Source organism: Peromyscus leucopus, chromosome 7 (genome assembly GCF_004664715.2).
Source record: "Peromyscus leucopus breed LL Stock chromosome 7, UCI_PerLeu_2.1, whole genome shotgun sequence".
NCBI classification, from domain to species: Eukaryota; Metazoa; Chordata; class Mammalia; order Rodentia; family Cricetidae; genus Peromyscus; species Peromyscus leucopus.
The window spans coordinates 104,158,381-104,181,619 of NC_051069.1; the positions used below are offsets into that span (position 1 = coordinate 104,158,381).

The window sequence follows — 23,239 nt, forward strand, 5'->3', positions numbered from 1 at the left end:
TGTCAATAAGAAAGAATTATCTTGTGATGCTTAACATGTACTAAGAACTCAGTCTTTACTAGGGTAGAAAGTCAAGCTCCATCACCATAGAAGTGGTTTGATGTTGCAGATTCTAGAGTTAAGAACCAAGAAAGGGAACTAAGGAGAAGTAGGGCCCTGCCATACTTCAAAAAAGTTGTTTCTTTTTGTTTCTCCTTTTAAATCTATTGAAAAATAAAATTGTTCATGGACGCTCCCTATCCTGCCCAATGACTTTGTGAACCAATAGAAGAATTCTCAATTCTCATTATTGTAATGTAAATGTGGCTCAGTAGGGTTGGGAGATATGTATTTGGGGGTGAAGAAGAGTCAGGGATTGTATGAGGGGCAAGGTATGAGGCTGGTTAACTACGTGGGACCGGAAAGGGCTGTGACCAACATGTCCTGCTTGCTTCCAGCCTTAGTCAAATCTGGTCTTTGTGGAGCCTGTGGGATGTGGTAGCATGGAGAAGGTGGTAAGAAAGACACTGAGTGACAACCCCAGTTTACTAACCCTTTACCTGGGAATTGGGCATTCACAAAAATTCAGGAAAACACAAGAAAGAGGTCATGGAGTCTTTGGGGGATTTCCTTGAATCAGGATTCCACTGGGTCCAGGGTCTGAACCTTGGTAATCTGTTCACTCTTAGCAGAAGCCTGATGCTGGAGTAAGTTCATCCTCAAGCTTATACTGCATGACCCAGTAGCCTCAGCCTTGGCCCTCCCTGAATGAAGTTATGCTTGCAGGAATTTAAGGCCATGGCGTGGCTGGTGCTGTACTGTCTTGGCTACCAATGGGCAGCATTAGCAGTACTCTGAGAGCTGTAAGAGTGTCTCATTTACTTCTTCTGCCTCCAGACTGCACACATCCTGCTGCTTTTTAACCATGGCATCTGTCCTCCTTTAAACTTATTATTGAAAGAAAATGGTGTTTACCTGCTAGGCAGCTCTTGAGCTCAACTGTTGCCTGAAGCATTCCCATTCCCCTCAAACTCCCATGATATACTCTCTAATTTGGCCAAATGATCACTTCAACTAAACTATGCTGCTATTAGGTAAAGAGAACAGGTTTGGGATCCTCAATCTGATTTTGATTGCCCATGACACCCCCAGACAATCTACCTAGCACATCTGAAACTTAGTTTTCCTGTAGAAGTGGAGATGGTCATATCTCCATCCTTCACAGGATGCTGTGGGATTTCATGGGGGATCTCAGAGCATTTGGCAGGACTCAGGGTCCAGTGCCCCCAGAGTCTCCCCATGCAGCCCCCCGTCATTTTTCTGAACAATTTTCAAGAGCCAGATGAACTCTTGAGTGCCCCTATTTGGATTCTTCCTCCCCTCCTTCCTGACCCCTTCCCACAAGCCTTACCATTCCTGTTCTTTTCCTCGGCTCCATCTTCTGGTGCTCAGGAAGGAAGTCATCTCTCCAATAAGCAACTTCCTTAAGGTCTGAGTCCCCTCTTTCTTATCCTCTTCCTATATTATGTTGGCAAATATTTCTGAGAACCAGTAGGCCAAAAAGATCTCATCTTCCTTAGAGAATATCTCCTCCTACCTTACCCCTGTTGACCTTCTAGCCACTTTGCCAACAATGTCCTCATTCATCAGATGGAATTCTAGCCTTTTGTTCATGACTCACAGTACAGTATGTATAGTGACACTGTGAAGATGTCATCTGTTCTAGATCCAAGGCATCAAGAGGGCATGGGCTGTATCTTTTTAACCTTTTTTGGTCTACACAAAGCTCAATTAGCTATTAATATACCCATTTCTTTTGTGTGGCTTCACATCTGAGTCATTGGGGACCCATCTATTACACTGGGGTTCTGATTGACTAGTTAGAATGCCTGATCAAACTCCCCAGAGTGCAAATCAGTGAACATGGTATCAAATGAAGTACCAAACGACACATGTGTAGGGTTGCCATGGTAGTTCATGGGTAAGCAAATGACACTGAAATAACTTTGAGTATCTAAATATCTCAACAGGCCTCTTGGGGTGGCTCAGCTTTGGTGTCAAGAAAGCACCGCCAACTCCTTCATGGAATCCACAGGTAAATTGAGCTTCCTGTTTTGCAGTTGACTTTTATTTAGGAAAAATAAACAATTGTTGGCACATCTCCATCTGAGTGGCCTTTAGAAAACAGACCATGAGGGCTGGAGAGATAACTCAGTGATACACTTACAAAAGGACCTGAGTTCGTCCCCTGGGACCCACAGGAAAAATTGCCATGTGTGGTAGCACACACATATACTCCCAGTGCTAGAGAAGCAGGCAGAGGCCGAGCCCAAGGACCCCCTGCTGTGTATCCTAGGCTAATCAGCAAGCTCCACCCCAACAAGACTGTTTCAAAAATCCAAAAGGTTGGGTGGCATCCTGAGGAATGATGCCCAAGTTCAACCTCTAGCCTCTCTCTCTCTTTCTACACACACACACACACACACACACACACACACACACACACACACACACACACACACACTACAAAAATTACTTTTCTGAAACCTAAAACAAAGCAGCTCCCAAGTTGTTCCCCTCCCTCAAATGAGGAACTGGTGGATTGGTAACTTGTACATGAGGCCTCGTTAGTGTCTTCCTTCTCCTTATAGTAGCGAGCTGAGCCCCTCTCCAAGCTCTCTCTCTCTCTCTCTATTTGACACAATAGGGCTGACTCCGTGGCCTGGAACCCACACAAGATGCTGATGGCTGGAATCCAGTGCTCTGCTCTACTCATCAAGGACAAATCTGTAAGTTTCTCTCTGTGTTCTTCAGCAATCCAGTGCATTTAAACCCAAGTTTTTGGAAGCTACATTGTTGCTCATTCCTTGCTGTCTTGGGCTAAGATGATCCCCAGGAAATGCCCGTGACCTTGAAATGAAAAATAGAGTCAGATAAAGAGCTCATATTTCTTCCCTAGTAGCTTTGTGGATTTGAATGAGGCAGTATACAATCTTTTTAGTCAGAGCAAAATGGTCTCTTACACCCTCATTTGGATTATATTTTAAAGCTTAGTTTTAAATGTCGCTCCCCACTCCCCCACCCCCCATTGATTACGTCTGGGATTTAAGTCATCTCAAAGTTTCTGCTCACCGGGAAAGTGGAACAGATGTGTGTCACACATTAACTCAAATGCTTAATATGCTCAGCTGGGGCTTAGCAGACCGTTTCTATGGGAGGATATTAGTTAAGGACTGATCGCAAACACTGGCTTATTGGGAATGGCTTGCTCAAGTTCTTATTGGAGCATGAGGGAAGAGTTGGATGCTAGTCAGGATGACTGTATGACTGTTAGGCAAGTGGGACAGGGGCTGCTGAGCTTCTCTTGGCCAGAGGCATAAGCGACATGCTTTTTGTGGGTTAAATAAGGATCCTGTGGGAAGTGGCCCAGGCTGAGAAGTGCTACTTCATTCTTAGAAATGCCTCTTCAAGATCTGTGTTCAGCATGTGGGTGATCTTTCTCAGCCATCTGTTTACATCAGAGGGGACTCCCTTTGCCAATCTGAAAATCATTTCTGTTTTTTTAAGGAGTTTTATTGCAAATGAAAACATATTTAAAACTTGAAGTTTTACTCTTGCCTATGGAGATATTTAAATGGTTTTAAAAAAAAAACAAATAAGTGTGATATTTGTATGCTAGTACCCTGTGTGTTTCGACATGGCCAAGCAGAGTGTCCATCCAAAACTAAGAAAAGATTTTGTATCTACAGGAGTAGCTACTTTCAGAGATCTGATCTGTCTCCAAATGTTTTGTTAGGTTGGTTGTAGTTGACTATTCATAGGTTGGCTGTTGATTGTATTCACAGGTCGATTGTAGTTGACTTATTCACAGCTTGGTTATAGTTGGCTGTCTTCATATGTTGATTGCGGTTGGTTGTATTCACAGGTGGTTATAGTTGACTGAATTCACAAGTTGGTTAGAGGTGACTGTATTCAATACTACTCGACCTTTGGTTTAAGTTTTAAAACTGCACATTGACTGTATGTATAACTGGAGGTAGTTTAAGACTATTGTGCCATTTTGAGTCAAAAAACACTCAAGTTACTCACAGATGCATATTTAGGACATGATAGAAATAGGTGTAAACTCAACTTCCTCTTGGACTAGATTCAGGGACAGAACAGCCCAGATGCACACTGTGTACGAGGCATTTGGCATTTTCTTTCTCCCTCCTCATCCGACCTGAATGACAAACTATCTGTTGGAGTGACGCGCTCAGCAATGGAAAATTTAGACAGAAAGTTCCGAGTATTCTTTATATAACTTCCTAGCTGTTCTCTCCTTTCTTTTTCTCCAATCATATTTGAATGACCTCCCAAAGAATTGGCTTACATTTATGTAAGTAGACAATACACTTCTGAACCATGCACCTCATTAACAAGGGTTATATCTTTATGTTTTTAAAAATGAATTCCTTCCTAAATTTCAATAATAACAACATGCCTGCTCGCCCAGAGTGACTGAGAGATTAACGTAGTTGCATGCACCATGCAAGGAATTGAGCATTCAAAGCAACTATCCAAGTTTTCTTGAGGAAAAACTCATTTTTTATTTACATGGAATAGAAAGCTCAGCCCTGAGATGAGAGGAATGGCGATCACTTCCACGAGTTTTGTTTCTGTTGCATTTATACCCGCTTTCTCTTTGTTCTGCTTCATATTCGTTCAGTCAGTCTCTCAGCCAATTGACTTGACTGACCCAGATAGGCTCTTCACTGTGCTTGTTCTAGGAGTTGAGCAGTGAAACATTTCCCACAGCCAGAGGGTTTATAAATGTGCAGACAAGACAACCACAGAATAGGTATATTTACCTCTGTGTGATGTGTGCTCATGTACATACATGTATGCATGTATGCTTACCGTGCAATAGCAAGAATAGGACAGAGACTGGCAATGGGATATCCTCTTTAATTGCTTCTACATGTCATTGTTTGAGATAGTGTCTGTCATTGAACCCAGAGTTTACTGTTTCTGCTACACAAGCCGGCCAGTGAGCCTCTGAGCTCCAGCAGCCCCCTACCCCCACCCCTCACCCCCTGTAATGCTGGAATTACTGGTATTCACCACTGTACCTGGATTTTATGTGGATGCTGGAGATTTGAACTTAGGTCCTCATACTTATGTGGCAAGCACTTTAACCACTGAGCCATCTTTCCAGCCTTACCTATTTGACTCTGTGGTTACTATTATACTGAGTACACAGAAGAACATCAAGATGCTTGTTGGTTGTAAGAGCAAGAGCTATTACATTCCTGTTCTATTCCTGTCATCCCTAGTACCCACCAAATAGCTTCCTTTTAGTCTCTATGTCAGCTATCTGGCCAATTCTATGTAGGGCAATTCAATGAAGGCTTTGAGTCTCTGTAAAGATGATAAACATGAGATGAAATTTCTCCCTTCCTTTCTCATTTGAGTTCAGTGCTAATAGAACCAGAGACACAGATCTCTGGCAGCCACCTTGTGAACATAAGGCAATGACCTTAGATTGAAACACCAACATGTCCGTAGTGTCAAAAAGGAAAGAAGGAAGTCTTGCGCTTGGGTAATAACTTTGAAATGTTGTGACAATTCTGAAAATACCCGTTTTCAGACTCTGTGACAGGATGCAAGTGACATAAAGTGTCCTTGGAACCATCTCTGTTGGGCAAGCTGTGTGCACAGCCGAATGCACTTCCATCTGATGCAGAAAAGGATTTAAGACTTTGAGAATTCACAGCAGAGAGACACACGCTTCTCCCAGGTGCAAAGAACAATATGTGCAGATTTTCTAAGAAAAGAAAGTCCTTGTTCAATTTCAAAAGCTGAAAGGAGTTCACTGAGACTGACTGAGCAGGATGAAAACGTGAAGATGAACAGGAAATGAGATGAAAAGTTGAAGCTGTGGGCAGACCACACCATGACTTAGAGATCATTCTAATGGTTTCAGAATTGATCTTTAGAAAGGGAGAGAGCTTTAAAATTAGACAGTATTGGGACTGAGAGACAACTCAGTGGTTAAGAGCATTTCTGCAAAGGACCTGGGTTCTCTGCAACCACATGGTGGCTCCTAACTGTAACTCCAGTTCCAGGGGATCTTACATCCTCTTCTTGCTTCTCTGGGTACCAGGCATGCATGTGGTGCACATACATACATGCAAGCAAAACACCTATAAAAAATCTTTTTAAAAATGGAAAACATTCTGAATAACTTTTATTTAGGGCAATGAATTAAAAGGGAGCAAGAATGGATGTAAAAAGGAAGGAAGGAATACCACATCTAAGCACAAGTTGATGGTAAATGCACCAGTTACTTGTTTCATGCTGGGAAAAATACCCTGGCCAAACCAACATTAAGGGAGGAAAGATTTCCTGGACTCACAGTTGAGTCTACAGTCCATCATGGTAGAGGAGTCATGGAGGCAGGCATACACGGCAGCTGATCTAATTGTGTTCCTAGCTGAGAAGTCAAGAGCAATGGAGGCTGTTACTCAGCTCACTTTCTCCTTTATGTTCAGTCACGAAGCCCAGCCCATGATATGGTGTCCCTCACAGTCAAGGTGGGGCTTGCTATTTCAGCTAGCCTAGATAATCCCTCAGAGCATGCCCAGAATCTGCTTGTCCTCCAGATGATTCTAGATCCTGTCAAGTTGACAACCAATGTCACAGTAAGGAAGCTAGATAAAATGTTATGATATCCTGATCTATATTACATCAACTCTGCAGGGCTGAAGGATCACTTGCCTATGAGAGATAAAGGAGAAGCCAGTGTCATGGTTGACTCTCTTAGTGTTGACATGGCAATTGAGTGGCTTATGCTCTTTATTGAGGTAAAGTAAGGGAAAATTTGAACATGAAATCTTTTTAGTATTAGATATAAGTATATAAATATGTAATATATAACATAATGATAATATATGTAATATAACAATATGTAACATAATATATAAATATATGAATCTCATAGTGTTGGCTATCTAAAATGTGAGAATACCATCCATTTAAGTAAGACAGCTGATATATAAGAGGTTTTGGCTGGAAAAGTCAACGTAGATGACACCTGCTGTCTTAGGGGTGATTGGAAGCCTTCAGGGGAACTTTGGAATTAGAAAAAAGAAACTTAAACCTCTGTCTTTGTTTTAGGTAGGATCACTATTGATGTGATGAAACACCGTGACCAAAAACAGCTTGAGGAGGAAAGGATTTATTTGGCTTACATATCCTGAATCAACAGTCCACTGAGGAAAGCCAGAGCTGGAATTCAAACAGAGCAGGAACCTGGAGGCAGGAGATGACACAGGGGTCACGGAAGGGAGCTGCTTACTGGCTTGCTCCCCATGGGTTCGCTCACCTTGCTTTCTTTTAGAACCCAGGACCACTAATTCAGGGTGGTACTACCCACAATGGGCTAGGCCCTCCCACCTCAGTCACTAATTAAGAAAATGTGCTATTGGTTTGCCTATACCATACTTTATGAAGCCATTTTTCTCAGTTGAGGCTCCCTTCTATTTGATGACTCTAGCCTGTAAAGTTGACATAAAACTTCCTTCACAATCTTGAAGAATGTTGGCGATTGAATAGAAGAGTCAGAACTCCCTGTGAAGGCCACGTCAGAATAGCTAGGAAGATAGTTGGAACGGGAGTGGTGTAATGAACTTGAAGAATGAACATGTATGGATATATATATATATATATATATATATATATATATATATATATATAGAGAGAGAGAGAGAGAGAGAGAGAGAGAGTCATTGAAGTCTCTACAGCAGTGGGTCTCAATCTGTGGGTCACAACCCCTAGAGGAGTCAAATGACCGTTTCACAGGGGTTGCATATCAGATATCCCACATATTAGATATTTACATTACTATTCATGACAGTAGCAAAATTAGTTATGAAGTAACAACCACAGCATGAGGAACTGTATTAAAGGGTTGTAGCATTTAGGAAGATTGAGAACCACAGCTCTATAGCAAAAGACAGACTAACAAGAAAAGAGCCAAACAAATCAATTTAGGCAAATTTGTATATGACACAGGAGCCCTTCAAAATGAGGAATTTGGGGCTGAGGAATATCCCATAGTGGTAGAGGGCTTACCTAACATTGCGAATTCTTGAGTTCAACTTGGCATTGGGATAAAAGACTTTGTCTTAGTTAGGGTTTCAATTGCTGTGAAGAGACACCATGACCAGAGCAACTCTTATAAAGGAAAACATTTAACTGGGGCTGACTTACAGTTCAGAGGTTTAGTCCATTATCATCATGGCGGGTGTCATGCAGGTGGACATGATGCTGGAGAAGGAGCTGAGAATTCTACATCTTGATCCACAGGCAGCAGGAAGTGAACTGTGTACCACATGGGGCATGTGAGACTTCCTAGCCTACCCCCACAGTGACACACTTCTTCCAACAAGGCAACTTCTGCTCCAACAAGGCCATACCTCCTAATAGTACCACTTCCAATGGGCCAAGCATTCAAACCCATGAGTCTATGGTGGCCATTTCTATTCAAACAATCACAGACTTTAAGATGAGAGGAAAACAGGCTATTTCTGTGGCTGGCCATATACAAGTATGACCAGAGGACAAAGGTAATAGATGAAGGTGACTCAGCACGGCCTATTTGCTCAGTTTCCTCTTGGTACCAGGCAGAACCCCTGGGAAAGGAAGACCTGCCATATGGGAAGAAAGTCAAGGAGTTCTTTTATGATTGTTGAGGGAGAAGAGTGTCTGAGTGACCTTGAAGCTGTCCCACCATGGATCTTATTCTTAGGATGGTGAGTGGCTTTCATCTATCATCGCTGTATCAGTTCCTGCCTTTGCCACTGTGGCAAACCCCAGACAGAAGCAACCAAAGGGAGAAGAGCTCATGTTCACTCCTGATTTCAGTCCATCCTAGTGGAGAAGGGATGGAGGCTTGCATGGCAGTGGAAGGGTGTGGCTCCACTTGTCCACAACTTAGCATGCTAGGAAGCAGAAAGAATGTCACAAAAAGCAGTGAGAGAAAGGACACCCAAAGGACCTGTATCTGTGACCTACTTCCTCCCACTTGGTCCCCACTCCTAGGTCTGCAACCTACCCAAATAGTGCTACAAACTAGGGACACAATAGTTGAACACGGAAGCCTGTGGGCCACTTTACAGACTCAAACCACATTCCCAAAGGTTCATGGTATTCTCATGATGTAAAATGCATTAAGTTCAATTTGAAGAGGCTCAGGTTCTAAACACTCCCAACATTGCTTAAAAGTCTGAATTCAAATCTCTTCTGAGATTCAGGGTCTACTCTCAGCTATAAGTTGCTGCAAAATTAGCAATTAAGTTACAGACTTCCATTCTACAATGGTACGGAGTAAGCACCCTCGCTTGAAAGCAAAGAACGGTGGACGAGGAAGCCAAGACTGGACCACAGCAGTGTGGAAACTCAGCAGGCCACACACTAAACCCTGCAGCTCAGCTCAGTCCATGTCTTATCTCCAGGATATCCAGAGGCATCATCTGAGCACCAATGAGCTTGGACAACCTTGATTCTATGTCCCTGCCATTTGCATGGCCCCTCTCTTGGGGAAGCATCATTTGGTGCCTTCACCTGTCTTGGGACTTCCATCATCCCAAGGTCTCCATTACAACTTGGGCTCCACCCTCACAGTCTCACACAGCAGGGAGGCTCCTCGGTGGGAAGAATCAGGCATCTCAGTTTCTTCCACCCCAAATTCTCCTTTTGGGAATTTGGAAACACAAACATTCACATTCTATAGATACCGAGCTTATTGCTAAGCCCTGCTCAGACCTGAGTGTACCTCAAGTGGTGCCCCATGAAAAGCAATTTAATTTAGACTCCCTTCTGCAGCTGATGTTGGGGATAACTCTAGTTGAAAGAGAGCAAATTGGTGAATATAGTGGTAAGAAAATGAGCTCCCTAATTTTATACTCCCTAGAGTGTTCATGGGCTGTTCTGAGGGGTTCATTGTGGGCACACTGACTAATTTCCTGCATTGGTCAGGGGCCTCTGCAGGAACAGAGCACTTTGCCACTCTTAAAACAGTACTCTCAGGAACCCCCTTTGTTCCACAAGGATGAAAAGAAGGTGAGCTGTCCCCAGAGACCTGTGATTATAAATAGGTTGACTGCAAATGTAAAAGGTGTTGCCTGTGTGGCTGCAGAGGAACAAAGAGCGTGTTCTTGCCCTTTGATGGCAAATAAAAGGCATGAATTCTACGGTTGGCACAGACGCGGAGGATCTCAACATCCACTTTCTAACTCCTGAGTGTTTATTGGAAGGACTTCGGTTTGTTAAAGACTCACAAGTGAACGTTAACAGGGAAGGGCTCATCAGAAGGCCTTTGGCGCACTAACTCCTTTTCATTTCTGCCCACTTCATCATCTGACTTCGCCCGCCAAGCCCTTTGTTAGACTCAGCAACCACAGGGAATTCAGGTCATGGCTTCCTTTCCTTTTATTTTCCATGATAATGCTGGCACTATGGATTGGTCTTTTGCTGTTGTTGTTCTGTGTGTAGTGTATGTGAGCATGTGTATTGGTGAATTTATGTGCAAATGTGTGTAGGGGGGCATACGTTGATGTTGGGTGTGAATGTCTTCCTTGATCACTGTTCACATTAAACCCCGAGGCAGGGTCTCTCATGTGAAGCTAGAAATTGCTGATTTGGCTAATCTAGACAGCCACCTTGCTCAATGAGTCTGTCTCCAACTCCTGAGCACTGGGACTCTAGGAGGCTCCTACATTTGTGGTAGCTCTGGGCATTCAAATTCTGGCCCTTCTATTTACCCAGCAAGGTGTTTTACTCATCAAGCTAGCCCTCCAGCCATAAACACAGTGGATTTTAAAAACTCATGCCCATCTTAATATTTCTATTTCCAAAGTGCTAAAGGAAGGAAAAATGAAGAAAAGAACATTGCTTACCTGAAGATGCCCTTTGCCTGTTTTCTACAGCACCCACACCTTTAAGAGGATGCATACTCCCCTAACCGTCAATCCATAAAATATGCAGCACATTTTGTTTTTTGCAAACACCTTTCAAATGCAATTATGAATATTATTCTATACTTTTCTGTGAATTTTTGAATAGTTGAAAAGCATCCTATCATTTGATAATTCTGTAATTTGCATGACCAACCCCTTCAGACTGACTTATTGGATGATTTTAATTTTTAATCTTCTACTTTAAAAAAAATTAAATGCACAGGTATTTGTCTGTATGTGAGTGCAGGTGCTAAGGAGGCCTGAAGCATTGGAAACCCCTGGAGCTGGGGTTACAGGAAGTTATGAGCTGTCTGTGGGTGCTGGGAACAGCACTCAGGCCCTCTGCAAAGGAAGTACACACTCTTAACAACTGAGCCATCTCTCCAGCCTCTGTGTTAACTTTTTGTAATCGCAAATTTAGTTGCCATCTTCAAGACTCACTCTGCATAAAATTCCTAGAAGCTGAATAATCATGATTAGTGTTTATGACGATTTTCTGTACTTGTTTTGTTACATTCTCACTAGGAGAATATGAGAATATATGTGTGTAACCTTTGACATCAAGGGGTATTTAGGGATGACACTGTGCTAGGCAAGATGTCTGTTCACTTGTAGACATGGATGCAAGCATCTTCCTTCAAATTTTATCTGGTGACATTTTATACTGACTTCTTAGGCATCATCCTTGGTTCAAGACATCTACATGCAATCCTCGGCTCCCAAGGTTTCAAATGTGTGGCCCGAGAGACCAGGGCTCAATTCCATTCCATTTGTATTCCTTCTGGAGGAGGCTCAGCTGTAGATCTAGTTTTCTTTAAGGGAAGGGGTGGAGGAAGAAAGAAGGAAATTTATCCAGCACATATTCATTGAGGATGTGCTATGAGTCATGCAGGGCAATGCTAAAAAGAAAAAAAGAGGGGAGGGGGAGGAAAGACAGGGGAAGGGAGAGGAACAGGAAAAGAGAGAGAGAGAGAAGGAGGGAACAACAAAGGAAGGGAAGGAGGAAGAAAATGAAGAAGGAGAAGAGGGGAGGGAGGAGAGGGGAGGGGACTAGTCACATTCTTTTCATACAACTGCCAACTGATGTGTATACTTGCATTATAGTAAAAAAAAAAAAAAAGCTGTCAGTCAGCAATAAGTGACCACCATGTTTTACTTTTATTTAAGAAAAGGGTTGTATAACATCTGTCTTTCTTCAAAATCCACTATAGTCATCTCCAACCAGCAAATCAGTACAACTGGGGTTTGGTACTCAGTTGTTGGTATTGCTTCTGTCATCAAATTTAATAAGGCAGTCTGTACTTACTTCAGATCCAGGCTCATTGAGGGTGCACATTAACCCTGTTGCTCACAGTGTCTCTAGGGTAAGTTATTACATACCCAAGATCACACACTCCAATATCAATCACTACTTACTGTGTAGGTGTCTTAGTTAGGATTTCTATTGCTATGAAGAGACTCCATTTCCAGACAACTCTTATAAAGAAAAGTATTTAATTCGGGCTGGTTCAGAGGTTTAGTCCATTATCATCATGGTGAGACATGGTGGCATGCAGGCAGACATGTTGCTAGAGAAGAGTTGAGGATTCTACATCTTGATCCACGGGCAACAGGAGGAGAACTGTGTTCCATACTGGGAGTAGTTTGAGCAGAGCCCTCAAAGCCCAAAACAGTGACACACTTCCTCCAACAAAGCCACATCTCCTAATAGTGCCACTCCCTGTGGGGGCCATTTTGTTTCAAACCACCACATTTCACACCCAGGTCTCCACAGGCTTATAGCCATACTACAGTGCAAAAATGCATTCAGTCCAACTTCAAAAGTTCCCATAGTCTATCACAGTCTCAAACTTATTTAAAAGTCTTAAGTTCAAAGTCTTATCTGAGATTTATGCAATCTCTTAACTGTAATCCCCTGCAAAATCAAAATAAAAAAGCAGATCACATACTTCCAACATATAATGGCACAGGGCATACATTACCATTCCAAAATGTAGGGAAGGGAGCATAGTAAAGAAATACTGGACCAAAACCCAGCTAGACAAACTCCAAACTTTGCATCTCCATGTCTGATGTCAAAACACTCTTCAGATCTCCAACTCCTTTTAGCTTTGTTGACTGCAGCACACTTCTCTTTCTTTGGCTGGTTCCACTCCCTGTTAGCAGTCCTCCATGGCAGATAACCCATGACTCTGGCATCTACAACATCTTGGGGTCTCCAAGGCAATCCAGGCTTCTCCTTCACAGCTTCACTAAATGGCCTCTCTAGGCCTCCATTCAGGGACACCCCTGACATGAACCTTACATCAGTGGCTTTTCTTAGTTGTGGAGGAAAATTCCATAACTCCTTTCTTGTCTCCCTGACTCTAAATCCAGAATCACATGACTGAAACTGCCAAGTTCTGTTGCTTGCTGGGACTAGAAACCCCCACCCCTTCGTTCAAGTATGTCTTCACCAGCGGTCTGTTTTTGATGTTTCCTTCACTGCCTAAACTTAGTTGTTCTGGAACTTGATCTGTAGATAGACTGGCCTCAAACTCAGAGATCCACCAGCCTTTGCCTCTGGAGTGCAGGGATTAAAGGCGTGTTCTACCACACCTGGCTCTAAGCTTTTCTTTAATTCCTTTTCACAAATTGGAAACTTAGCTGGGTGGGATCTTGTCCTGAGGTCACTACTTCCTTTATTCTATTTCTTAATCTGTTTATCTCCTTGAACACAGAATTTAGCTCCATTCTACTTCCTGATGCTCCTCTTCTCCTCAAATTGTACATTTTGTAATTTCTCAGTTTGCTCTTTTTTATTGTAATTCTTTATTAGACTTAACACTAATAACCATACGACAGAGTCAATAGTAAACTGTTTTGGGATTTCCTTTGCCAGTGGAATTAATCCAAATCTCTCCACTTTAGCCTCAGGCAGACGTTTTGGACAAGGACAAAAATTAGTCACATTCTTCACCAAAATATCACAAGAATGATTTCTAGGCAACATAACAAAATTTTTCTTTTCTGAAACCTCTTGAGTGAGTCCCCACAGTTCAAATAACAATAAGTATCACTGTGCTTCATGTTTCTACTAGGATGGCCCATTAAGTGGTTTTTAAAGCATTCCACTGCTTTCCTAATCCAACTCCCAAAGTTCATATTTCTACAAACAAAAGCATGGTCTAAAGCAAGGTCAGGTCTATCCCAGCAATACCCAAGTCCTTGGTACCAACTTCTGTCTTAGTTAGGGTTTCTATTGCTGTGAAGAGATACCATGACCACAGCAACTCTTATAAAGGAAAACATTTAATTCAGGATAGCTTACAGTTTCAGAGGTTTAGTGCATTATCATCATGGCAGGACATGGTGCCATGCTGGCAGACATGATGTTGGAAAAGGAACTGAAGGTTTTACATCTTGATCCACAGGCAACAGGAAGTAAACTGGGTGTAGCTTGAGCATAGGAGACCTCAAAGCCCACTCCCACAGTGACACACTTCTTCCAACAAAGCCACACCGACTTCAACAAAGCCATATCTCCTAATAGTGCCACTTCCTATGGGGGCCATTTTCTTTCAAACCATCATGCTAGGCATAGACGAACTCAGGTCCTAATGCAAACCATGAATGAGCCACTATCAGAGCCTGTCAGTGATCCCTGGAGTCAGGTCATGTAGACTGTAACATGAGCTCATTATGAACAGAACTGGTCTTATTCACCTTGTAGTCCCTCTCCATTGTACAACCACTGTCACTCATTTAAAATTCAGTAAAGATACTTCTTAGGCTGAGGAGATGGCTCAACTGGAAAAAAATACATGCTTTGCAGGCATGAGGACATGGATTCAACCCCATAAATTTAGCTGAGTTAGTGAGTTCCAGAACTCAGTAAACAAGGCAGCCAGAATGCTGGGGAATGACAGATGAGGCTATCTGCTAACATCCATGTACCCACAGGCTCATGGACACACACACATATGCATGCAAAATGCATGAAGAAATTAATTAACTAATAGAACAAGCTTTCAGAAGTGTCTGAATTCGAATCTCTCCAGCGTTACCTAGTACTAATGCAGGCCAGGCTTGCTACCCTCAGTGTAAACCACTGACTTTTCTCAGGCAGCCTGATACTTTATAGCTCATGAACAGCTTCTTCTTTTGAGGGCAAGATGAGGAATATCGAAAACATTTTAACATAGTATCTAAGCACAAGAGTTAAGAGAAAGAGAGGTGACTTGAGAGAAAAGAAAGCACACCCCAAAATATGCATGTGGGCTTCTCAAAGATGACTTGCAACAGCCATCCCTTTTCCTGATCGTGTATGCTAACTGATGTCTGTCTCATCCACATGGTGGTATCTACAGCACTTCCCCACATCCCAGCTCAGGTTAGCACTTACAGTCTTGGCTCCATCCCAGCGCCGGGCGTTTGATTCAGATGCTCCATAGCCCAATAATAAACCCATGATTCATGCTCTCCCTCCCAGACACCAGAGTGTGTTTCCCCCAGGAAGTTATTTTTGCTTTAGAGTCTAATGAGGCTGGACAAGCAGAAGAGAGGCTTGCTCTTCTAAAGTTTGTTTGATCCCTTTTGACCCCTTCGAATGAGCAGAATGACATCCACCATCTGCCTGTTTGCTGGCTGTGGCTGTTAGGAATGTTGCATCTAGCATCTTGGCCTAGAGCTCCCTAATTTCACCCTTGAATTCCCATGAGCTCTTGGGTGAGAGCCACCTGGTCCTAGGAATTGGAGCTACATGTATTTCACGAGCTTGGCATAGATGAGCTGGGGCATTCAATGCCCTCTATTGAATCCCAGCTCTTCTGCCTGTCTATTTCTGGAGAGCCTCGAGGGTGTGGGAATCTCTCTGATGCCCTTCCAGGTGAAGAATTCACTCAACTTAGAAGCCAGTTCCAGTCAGTATGAAACTCTAACCTTCATTTCAATGATAATCATCACAAGTGACTTTCTTTTTACTAAGAAATAACCACGAAATAATTCAACTTTGTGCCCTTTTTGTATTGCTGATCTGACAAAAACCAGCAGATGAAAACTGTTCCAGAAAGAAAGAGGGTGACGATCCTGTAACAGGGAAGATTATATAAGTTAAAATCCAAGCAAAAGAGAAACATAAGGGGGGCATGAAAGAAAGGCTGGGATGTAGGTAATGAAAAGATGCAGTCCATAATTAGCATGGCACACCTGTCTCTGTGGGTAGGCTAAAACTCAGTTTTAGCATGTTTCAAGGATGCCAAATGCCTGCCTGTAGTTGGCTCTTAGTTCCCTGTTGCCACATGACAACAATGTCTTAATCTTATTTCCACCCTCTGGCACGACTCCTTGGAATAAATCACTTCACTTGTTTCTCCTCTGTGTGCGTCTAGTTGTCAGGTTTGTTACTTTCCAAAGCAGATCTCTGAAAAAGTACCAGAAGCTGGAATGGGGTCTTTGTAGCCTTGTGATGCCAAAGATTGACTAGTTCAAGAAGTCAATCAATGATTTTCTGTGTAGTTTCTTCTATGGTTACTCAAAATGTTACTCACATGAACTTCAAATAGGAAGTTGGTGAATGTCTCTATGGCCATCCGTATAGTGTCCTTATAAAGACATTTAGTAATTGTACTTAAGCTGTGGTTTGTACAGAAAATGCGAATGGTATATAATAAAGATGAATTCATAACTCATTTGTGGCCTGTGTAGAAAGACAGAAACTGTAAAACAGACTCTTATCTTTTATGGAGGGATCCTAATACCAACAGAAGGAATGCCCACAGATGTGGTACCCTGGTCACGAAGTTCCTGCTTCCAAGCTGTGAGGATGCAAATGGCCAATGCATGCAAAACCACGAGTACTGCACACAGCAAGCATGCCTGCCTATGAGGCAGTTGATAGAGTGTTGATGGAAACTGTGTGTGGTGGGGCACACCCTTAGTACTGACACCTTCAAGTCAGGAGGATTGTTGTAAATCTGAAGTCAGCCTGGGCTACATAGTGAGTTCAAGGATAGCCTAGGCTGCAGTGTGAAGTTCTGTCTTGAAAAGTGAAAGACACAGAAGAAAATCACAATTTAGAGAGACTTGCAAAGTGTGAAAGGAGCTCACTGTGTTGTTTGGTAGTTCATTCAAATAGAAAGCTGTTTGGAGGATCAGAAGAGGATAGTGTGTGTGTGTGTGTGTGTGTGTGTGTGTGTGTGTGTGTGTGTGTGTGTTAGTACCACGGTGCACCTGTGAAAGTCAAAAGATAACTTGTGAGCATCAGTTCTCTCCTCCCACTGTGTGGGTTGTAGGATGGAACTCAGATCACCAGGCCTGGCTGCTAGAATATTTATTGGCTGATCTTTGGTTTGAGTGTTTGCCATAAGGATCACCCATTTTATATAAGGATCTTAAGGATCTGCAGATTTAAGTATGGGGTGTTCTTAGAACAACTGTCCATGAAGAGTGAGAGACAATGGGATGCCTCAAATGCAAACTTACGACATTGTAAAGTGAGTGCGTACACTAAAGCGAAGAGCATGATCAGAAACCTAGACACTCTCCCTGCCTTCCTTCCCTCCGTTGACTGATTTTCTTCTCAGTTTCCCTCTGTAGTCAGATGTCCCTGAAGAGCATCATTTCCTTTCGATCCTTTGGTTTTTCTTTAAGTAGAAGCTGTAACATGTATTTCTTGAGTTCCAGTTTTTGTTTTCAGTCCAGTTTATTCCAGCCATTTGTTTATGTGTTCAGAACTAAGTCCAAATCTCACTATCTTGCCCAGGCTGGCTTCAAACTGGTAAACTTCAAATGATTCTTCTGCCTCAGCCTCTGGAGCTGTTGAGGATTTGAGCACAAGTTATCATTCCAGCAATGTCCTTAAAAACCCCCATATCATGGAATAACCTGCTGCATATTTTCACTCGAGAGCATATGAACACACACTCAATTTGTTTGTCCATTCTATTGTTTGTGAGCATTTGGGTTATTCCAGCTTGAGTTTTTTACATAAATTTACTGTCAACATTTTTGTGTACATATCTTTATTGCTCGCTGAATCTTGGAAAATCCATCTGGAATCATTTTCCTTCTTGAAGACTGTACTTAGGAATGTCTTATTGGCTCACTTGATAGCATATTGTGACTTTTAAAAAATATTTATTTTCCCCACATACAGAGCTCCAGTGAGTGATTTCCTTTCAGTACTTTGATGATGCATCACCTTCCACAGACTTTTCCCCCAGCTTTTTGGTATATGTTTAAATGTTACCAATTTAAGTGTCATTTTTTCATGATGAAATGACTTTTCCCTTTGGTTTCTGTTAACATTTTCAAGCTATTTTTTTTTAAAAGTCTGCTACTTAACTACAGTGTTCTAAATATGAGTTTTGTTGAATGTACCATAACTTGGCCTTTTGAGTTTATAGAGTGATATTTTGTATAAGTTCATAAAGCATGTGCTTAGCTATGGCCTCTGTCTCCTTGTCTCTTTCTCTGGCACCCCAATTAAATGCCTATTGGATTCTTCATGTATTGTTTTTTCCTATGATCTGCTGTGTATGTTTCATAATTTTGTCCTTTTTATATTTTTGTCTTTAGTATATGAGTTGGTACGCATGTGCCACAGTGCATATGTAGAAGTCAGAGGACAACTTGCAGGCATCAATTCTCTCCTTCTAGCACGGTGGTTCTAAATCGAGCTAGTGTCTTCAGGCTTGATGACAAGTGCCTTTACCAGACAAGCTGCCCAGCCAGCCCCAAGTGTGACTTTTAAAAAGAGTTTTGTATATCCATATATATGCATATTTGTGTGGGAATGTGTGTGGGGGGGTACACATGCACATGTGGGAACATGGATGTGGTGTCAGAGGACAACCTCAAATATATCCGCTCAGATGTTGTCCACATTGTTTATTGAGACATGGTTTCTCACTGCCCTGGAACTCAACCTGTTAGGTTAGGCTGGTTGTCCAGGAGATCACTGGATCTGCCAGTCTCTACCTACCCAGAGCTGGTACAAATTGTACCACTGTGTCAAACATTTTTAATCTGGGGGAGCGCTTTGCTGACTGAGTGATCTCTGCAGCCTAATTTTGTCCTTCCATGCTTCACTGTGGGGCATTTCTTCTAACCTCTCTTGAAGTTCACCAATGTGCTCTTCTAGCCAATTAATTCTGTCAAAGTTTTCCTCGTCATCCTTATTTTATGTCCCTCGTGTTTTTGGATTTCTTATTGATACTTTTTTACCTATATGATGTCTCTAGGTCCTTGTTGACATTTTAAAGGTGAGCTCTGACCTCCCTGAACACTGTAGACTATTGGTTCTCAACCTGTGGGTCGCAAACCCCTTGAAGGTTGAATGGCCCTTTCACAGGGGTCATGTAGGACCATTGGAAAACACAGATATTAACATTAGCAGTGGCAAAATTACAGTTATGAAGTCGCAATGAAATAATTTTATGGTTGGAGTCACTACAACAAAAGGAAGTGTATTAAAGAGTCTCAGCATTAGGAGGGTTGAAGACCACTGCTATAGCCAGACTTCTAGCCTGTCTTTGCTAAATTCAGTCTCCGGGTTCTTCCCGTTGCTTCTTCTCTGTGTGTCTCTGGTGTGCCCTGGTTACCACATCACGTGAAGATTACCTCATTCTTCACAATGGTCACAGGATATTGTATTTGGAATTTTACCTTATGGAATAATTTGAGACCAGAGATAAAAACAATTTACATCATGGAGGATTTTATTTTCTTTTTTCTTGCCTCAGGGGAAATTAGCACTCAAAGGTAGGAGCTCAGAGACTTTCTAGGACTTGGCCTGTTCCTCCATCTTAGGGTAGGGACCTTGGGAAACTGCATAAGAAAGGGAACTTCCTTTCTGGCCATGGTGACATTGAACCCCCTGAACTATTTCCTTCAGCCTACTAGCACCTACTGGTGAGAAGTGACAGTCACAACAGGCTGTCCTCAGAGTGGTCACGGAGCTCCTCATCCCCTGACTCTCGCCTTAGAGAACCTCTCCTAGTCTGACCAGGTCTCAGGAGAGAAATACCCCAAGACCTCCACCTCACACTCCACCTCTTCTTTTTACCTTCCATCCATGGATCCCTGCTCCAGACAGGTCTGAGATGCCTCTCAGGAGATACAGATTTTTTGCTTTGCTCTAACTTTCTTGCTTGTCTTCTGTAGGAGGACCTCTGATGAACTGCTTGATGTGCAGCGAGCTTTGGTTTGTAATATTCAACCTTGGCTCAATATGGCCATTGGGGGTGATCAAGTACAGTGCTCCAATCACCTTTTGTTCAGCCTGTGTAGCTATGGTGCCTATTGCGTGTTCAAATGAGGCTGGGTCTAGTCCCTAAGTAAACTCAAATGCTAACAGGAGAGACTTTAATGAACAGCTGAGCTATGATTGCTTTTAGTAATGTAATGGGGGTAGGTGCTAGGGAAGTGCGGATCAGGAAAGTGAATGTCACTAGGGGTTGATCAGAAAAGATGGTTTGTGTGTGTGTGTGAGTGTATAGACAGATACAACCATGTGGAGTCCAGAGCAGGGAACTGAATGTTTGTCTTCTATAATTCTCCACCTTAATGCTTTGTAATGTAACAGGGTATGTCATGAGCCAAAAGCTCGACATTTGGACTAGACTGGCCAGTCTCTGGGCACTCTGGATCTGTCTCGCTCTGTGCCCCAGGGTTGGAGTTGCAGGCATGTATAGCTATGGGAGACTTTTGACATGGGCACTGAACATTCAAACTCAGGACCACAAGCTTACAGAGAGCAGGTGCTCTTACCCACTGATCCATTCCTCCCACCCAAAACTGACCTTGAGACGGCCAATTCTTGATATTTTCTTTCTATAGATCAAAAGCATCACACAGTCATGATAGTACAGAGAGCCAAGCACAGCAAAGGTCATAAAATTCACGTGTGGTCACTGGCCAACGTTAGATCAACCAAGTATGAGAGTACAGGTTTGCCGCCCTAGCTCTCTGGAGCCAGAGGGTTAGAGTTAGGAGTTCAAGGCCAGTTTGTGTTACATGAGCTTTCACCTCAAAAAGCAAAACATAGTTTTCCTAATGGATGTGTGCTACTGTATTAGTATACATGCGTTAGTACACATGTTAGTCCATGTGTGTTGTTAGTACATGCTTGCTGGTACACATGTTGTATATATGAGTTAGTACACATATCTTAGTACATGCATGTTAGTATATATACATATATATGTATCTTAGTACATCTGTGTTAGTACATGCCTATTGGTACACACATGATAGTGCATGCATATTAGTACACATATTAAATATATACATGTTAGTATAGTACACATGTATAGATTGCTGTACTTTTCTTCCATAACCAGTGTTTTGTTTTCTATACTACTTAAACAGAGTCTAAATACACTTATGAGAATTTCCTTTTTAAAACAGATGTGTGTGTGTGTGTGTGTGTGTGTGTGTGTGTGTGTGTGTGTGTGTACACTGTGCTCCTGTAGAGGCCAGAGGTTAACTGAAGATGCTTTCCTCTATTACTCACCTCATTTTCTGAGTTATTTCTCACTGTACCTGAAGCTCACCAATTCAACTAGACTTGCTGGCCAGTGATCCCCCGAGACCCACCCATCTCCACCTCCAGCCAGCCCTAGGTTACAGGTGCACCCCACCATGGGTGCTGGGGATCTGAACTCGGGTTCTCACATTTGCATGGGAAGCACTTTACCCAGAGCCGTCTCTCCAGCTCCAGAATATCTCCCCCACCCCACCCTCTCTCCCCAGTTTCTATCCCTATCAAAGAAGCAGCTAGTTCAACAAGTCCCGGAATGCACCTCTGCAACTGTTTCCTGTATGGAAATCCACGTGTGTTTTCAGAAGTCTGTGTATAGTTGCAAGGTGACCACATCCCCCTTCTGTTCCCATCTTCATCCACGCGCTTCTCAAGCTATGACTGCTAGAGCTATCAGTGGCTACACTGGAAAGAGCAGAAAGTTAAGCTTGCTGACAGCAGGTAAAGTCTTTGGAAAATCTCATCCCATCTTCCTGTCTTATTCCTGTGAGTTTTTGACACCTTTCCTGGCATCTGAACTTCGCATCAGTAGAGGAAATTTTCAAGTGTAATCAGGCTTACATAGTACAAGCCTCCCCTTAGAGATGCCAGCTGAGAGCTGCTGTAGTGTACCATCCTCATCCCAGCTTAAGGATCTGAGACCCAGCCCACGATGAAAACTGACCTTTGCTCACATCAAGAGCTTCAGAATGTAACCGTGCATAAATCAGAGGATAAAAGTAGAAAAATACTAAGGGTCTGGGAACCAAAGCCGGGGTGAGACAAGGGCCTAACCTGATACACTGAGTCCCGTGGTCTTTCCAAGGGGATTAAATGCTATTGATTATTTCCCAAAGTCCATGTTGCTGTGACTAGTATGGCCCCAGAATTTATCCTGGTAAATATTGGTGCCATTTTCTACTAAGTTATTGTCCCCATCTGTTGTCTGTATATGTTTCTGATTAGTTTTGCAAAAATATTTAAGTTCACAAATTTTGTATTAGAAGTTTTAAAGTGTACATGTGTGTGCATGTGCGCGTGCTTGTGTGTGTGTGTGTGTGTGTGTGTGTGTGTGTGTTCACGTGCATGGGAAAAAGAAAGACAGAGAGAGAGTGCTCATGAGTTGGGGAAGACATGCATGTGCCATAGCGCGTGTAGACATCAGAGGACAATTTTTGGGGAGTTGGCTCTCACCTTCTACCTTGTTGGGGCACAATCTTACTGTTGATTCTGCTGTATTGCATATTCTCGGCTAGCTGGTCTGGGAGCTTCCAGAAGATTCTCTTGTCTCCATCGCCCATCTCTCTATCTCCTTGTAGGTGTTTTGACATTGAAGATGCTCACTCCATGGTGAGCATCTATAATCACTACAGCTTTCTACATGAGTTCTGGGATTGAACACCAGTCTTGAATGACAAATGGTTTTCTTTTTTTTTTTTTTTTACCACTATGAAAATTTATCTGAATTTATGGAAATTTTCAAGCATAAACAAAATAGAAATGAAGTCCCTGGAGCCTATCACATCCCTTCAATGAGTAATATGTGTGTCCAACCCACTAATATCTGCCCCTTCCTCCACATTTTTGTATTATTGAGACAAGATAAAGATCAGGTTGAGAAATGGCTCAGCAGCTAAGAGTGCTTCCTGCTCTTGTAGAAGACCAGAATTCTGTTTTCAGCACCTACATGTGACACCAGTTTCAGGGTGTCTGGCACCCTCTTCTGGCCTCAATGAGAAACTGCATTCATATACTCATA

The 23,239-nt window shown here is 42.6% G+C and overlaps 1 protein-coding gene across 1 annotated transcript in view; it reads left to right on the forward strand.

The window, feature by feature from the left end:
* The window catches only part of Gadl1 (glutamate decarboxylase like 1), a 179,925-nt gene that overhangs the window by 63,236 nt on the left and 93,450 nt on the right, over positions 1–23,239 (forward strand). Inside the window, exons 10-11 of the mRNA XM_028886523.2 lie at positions 2,010–2,074; positions 2,687–2,768. Of these exons, the coding sequence (XP_028742356.1) occupies positions 2,010–2,074; positions 2,687–2,768 (147 nt within the window). The remainder of the gene's footprint in view (positions 1–2,009; positions 2,075–2,686; positions 2,769–23,239) is intronic.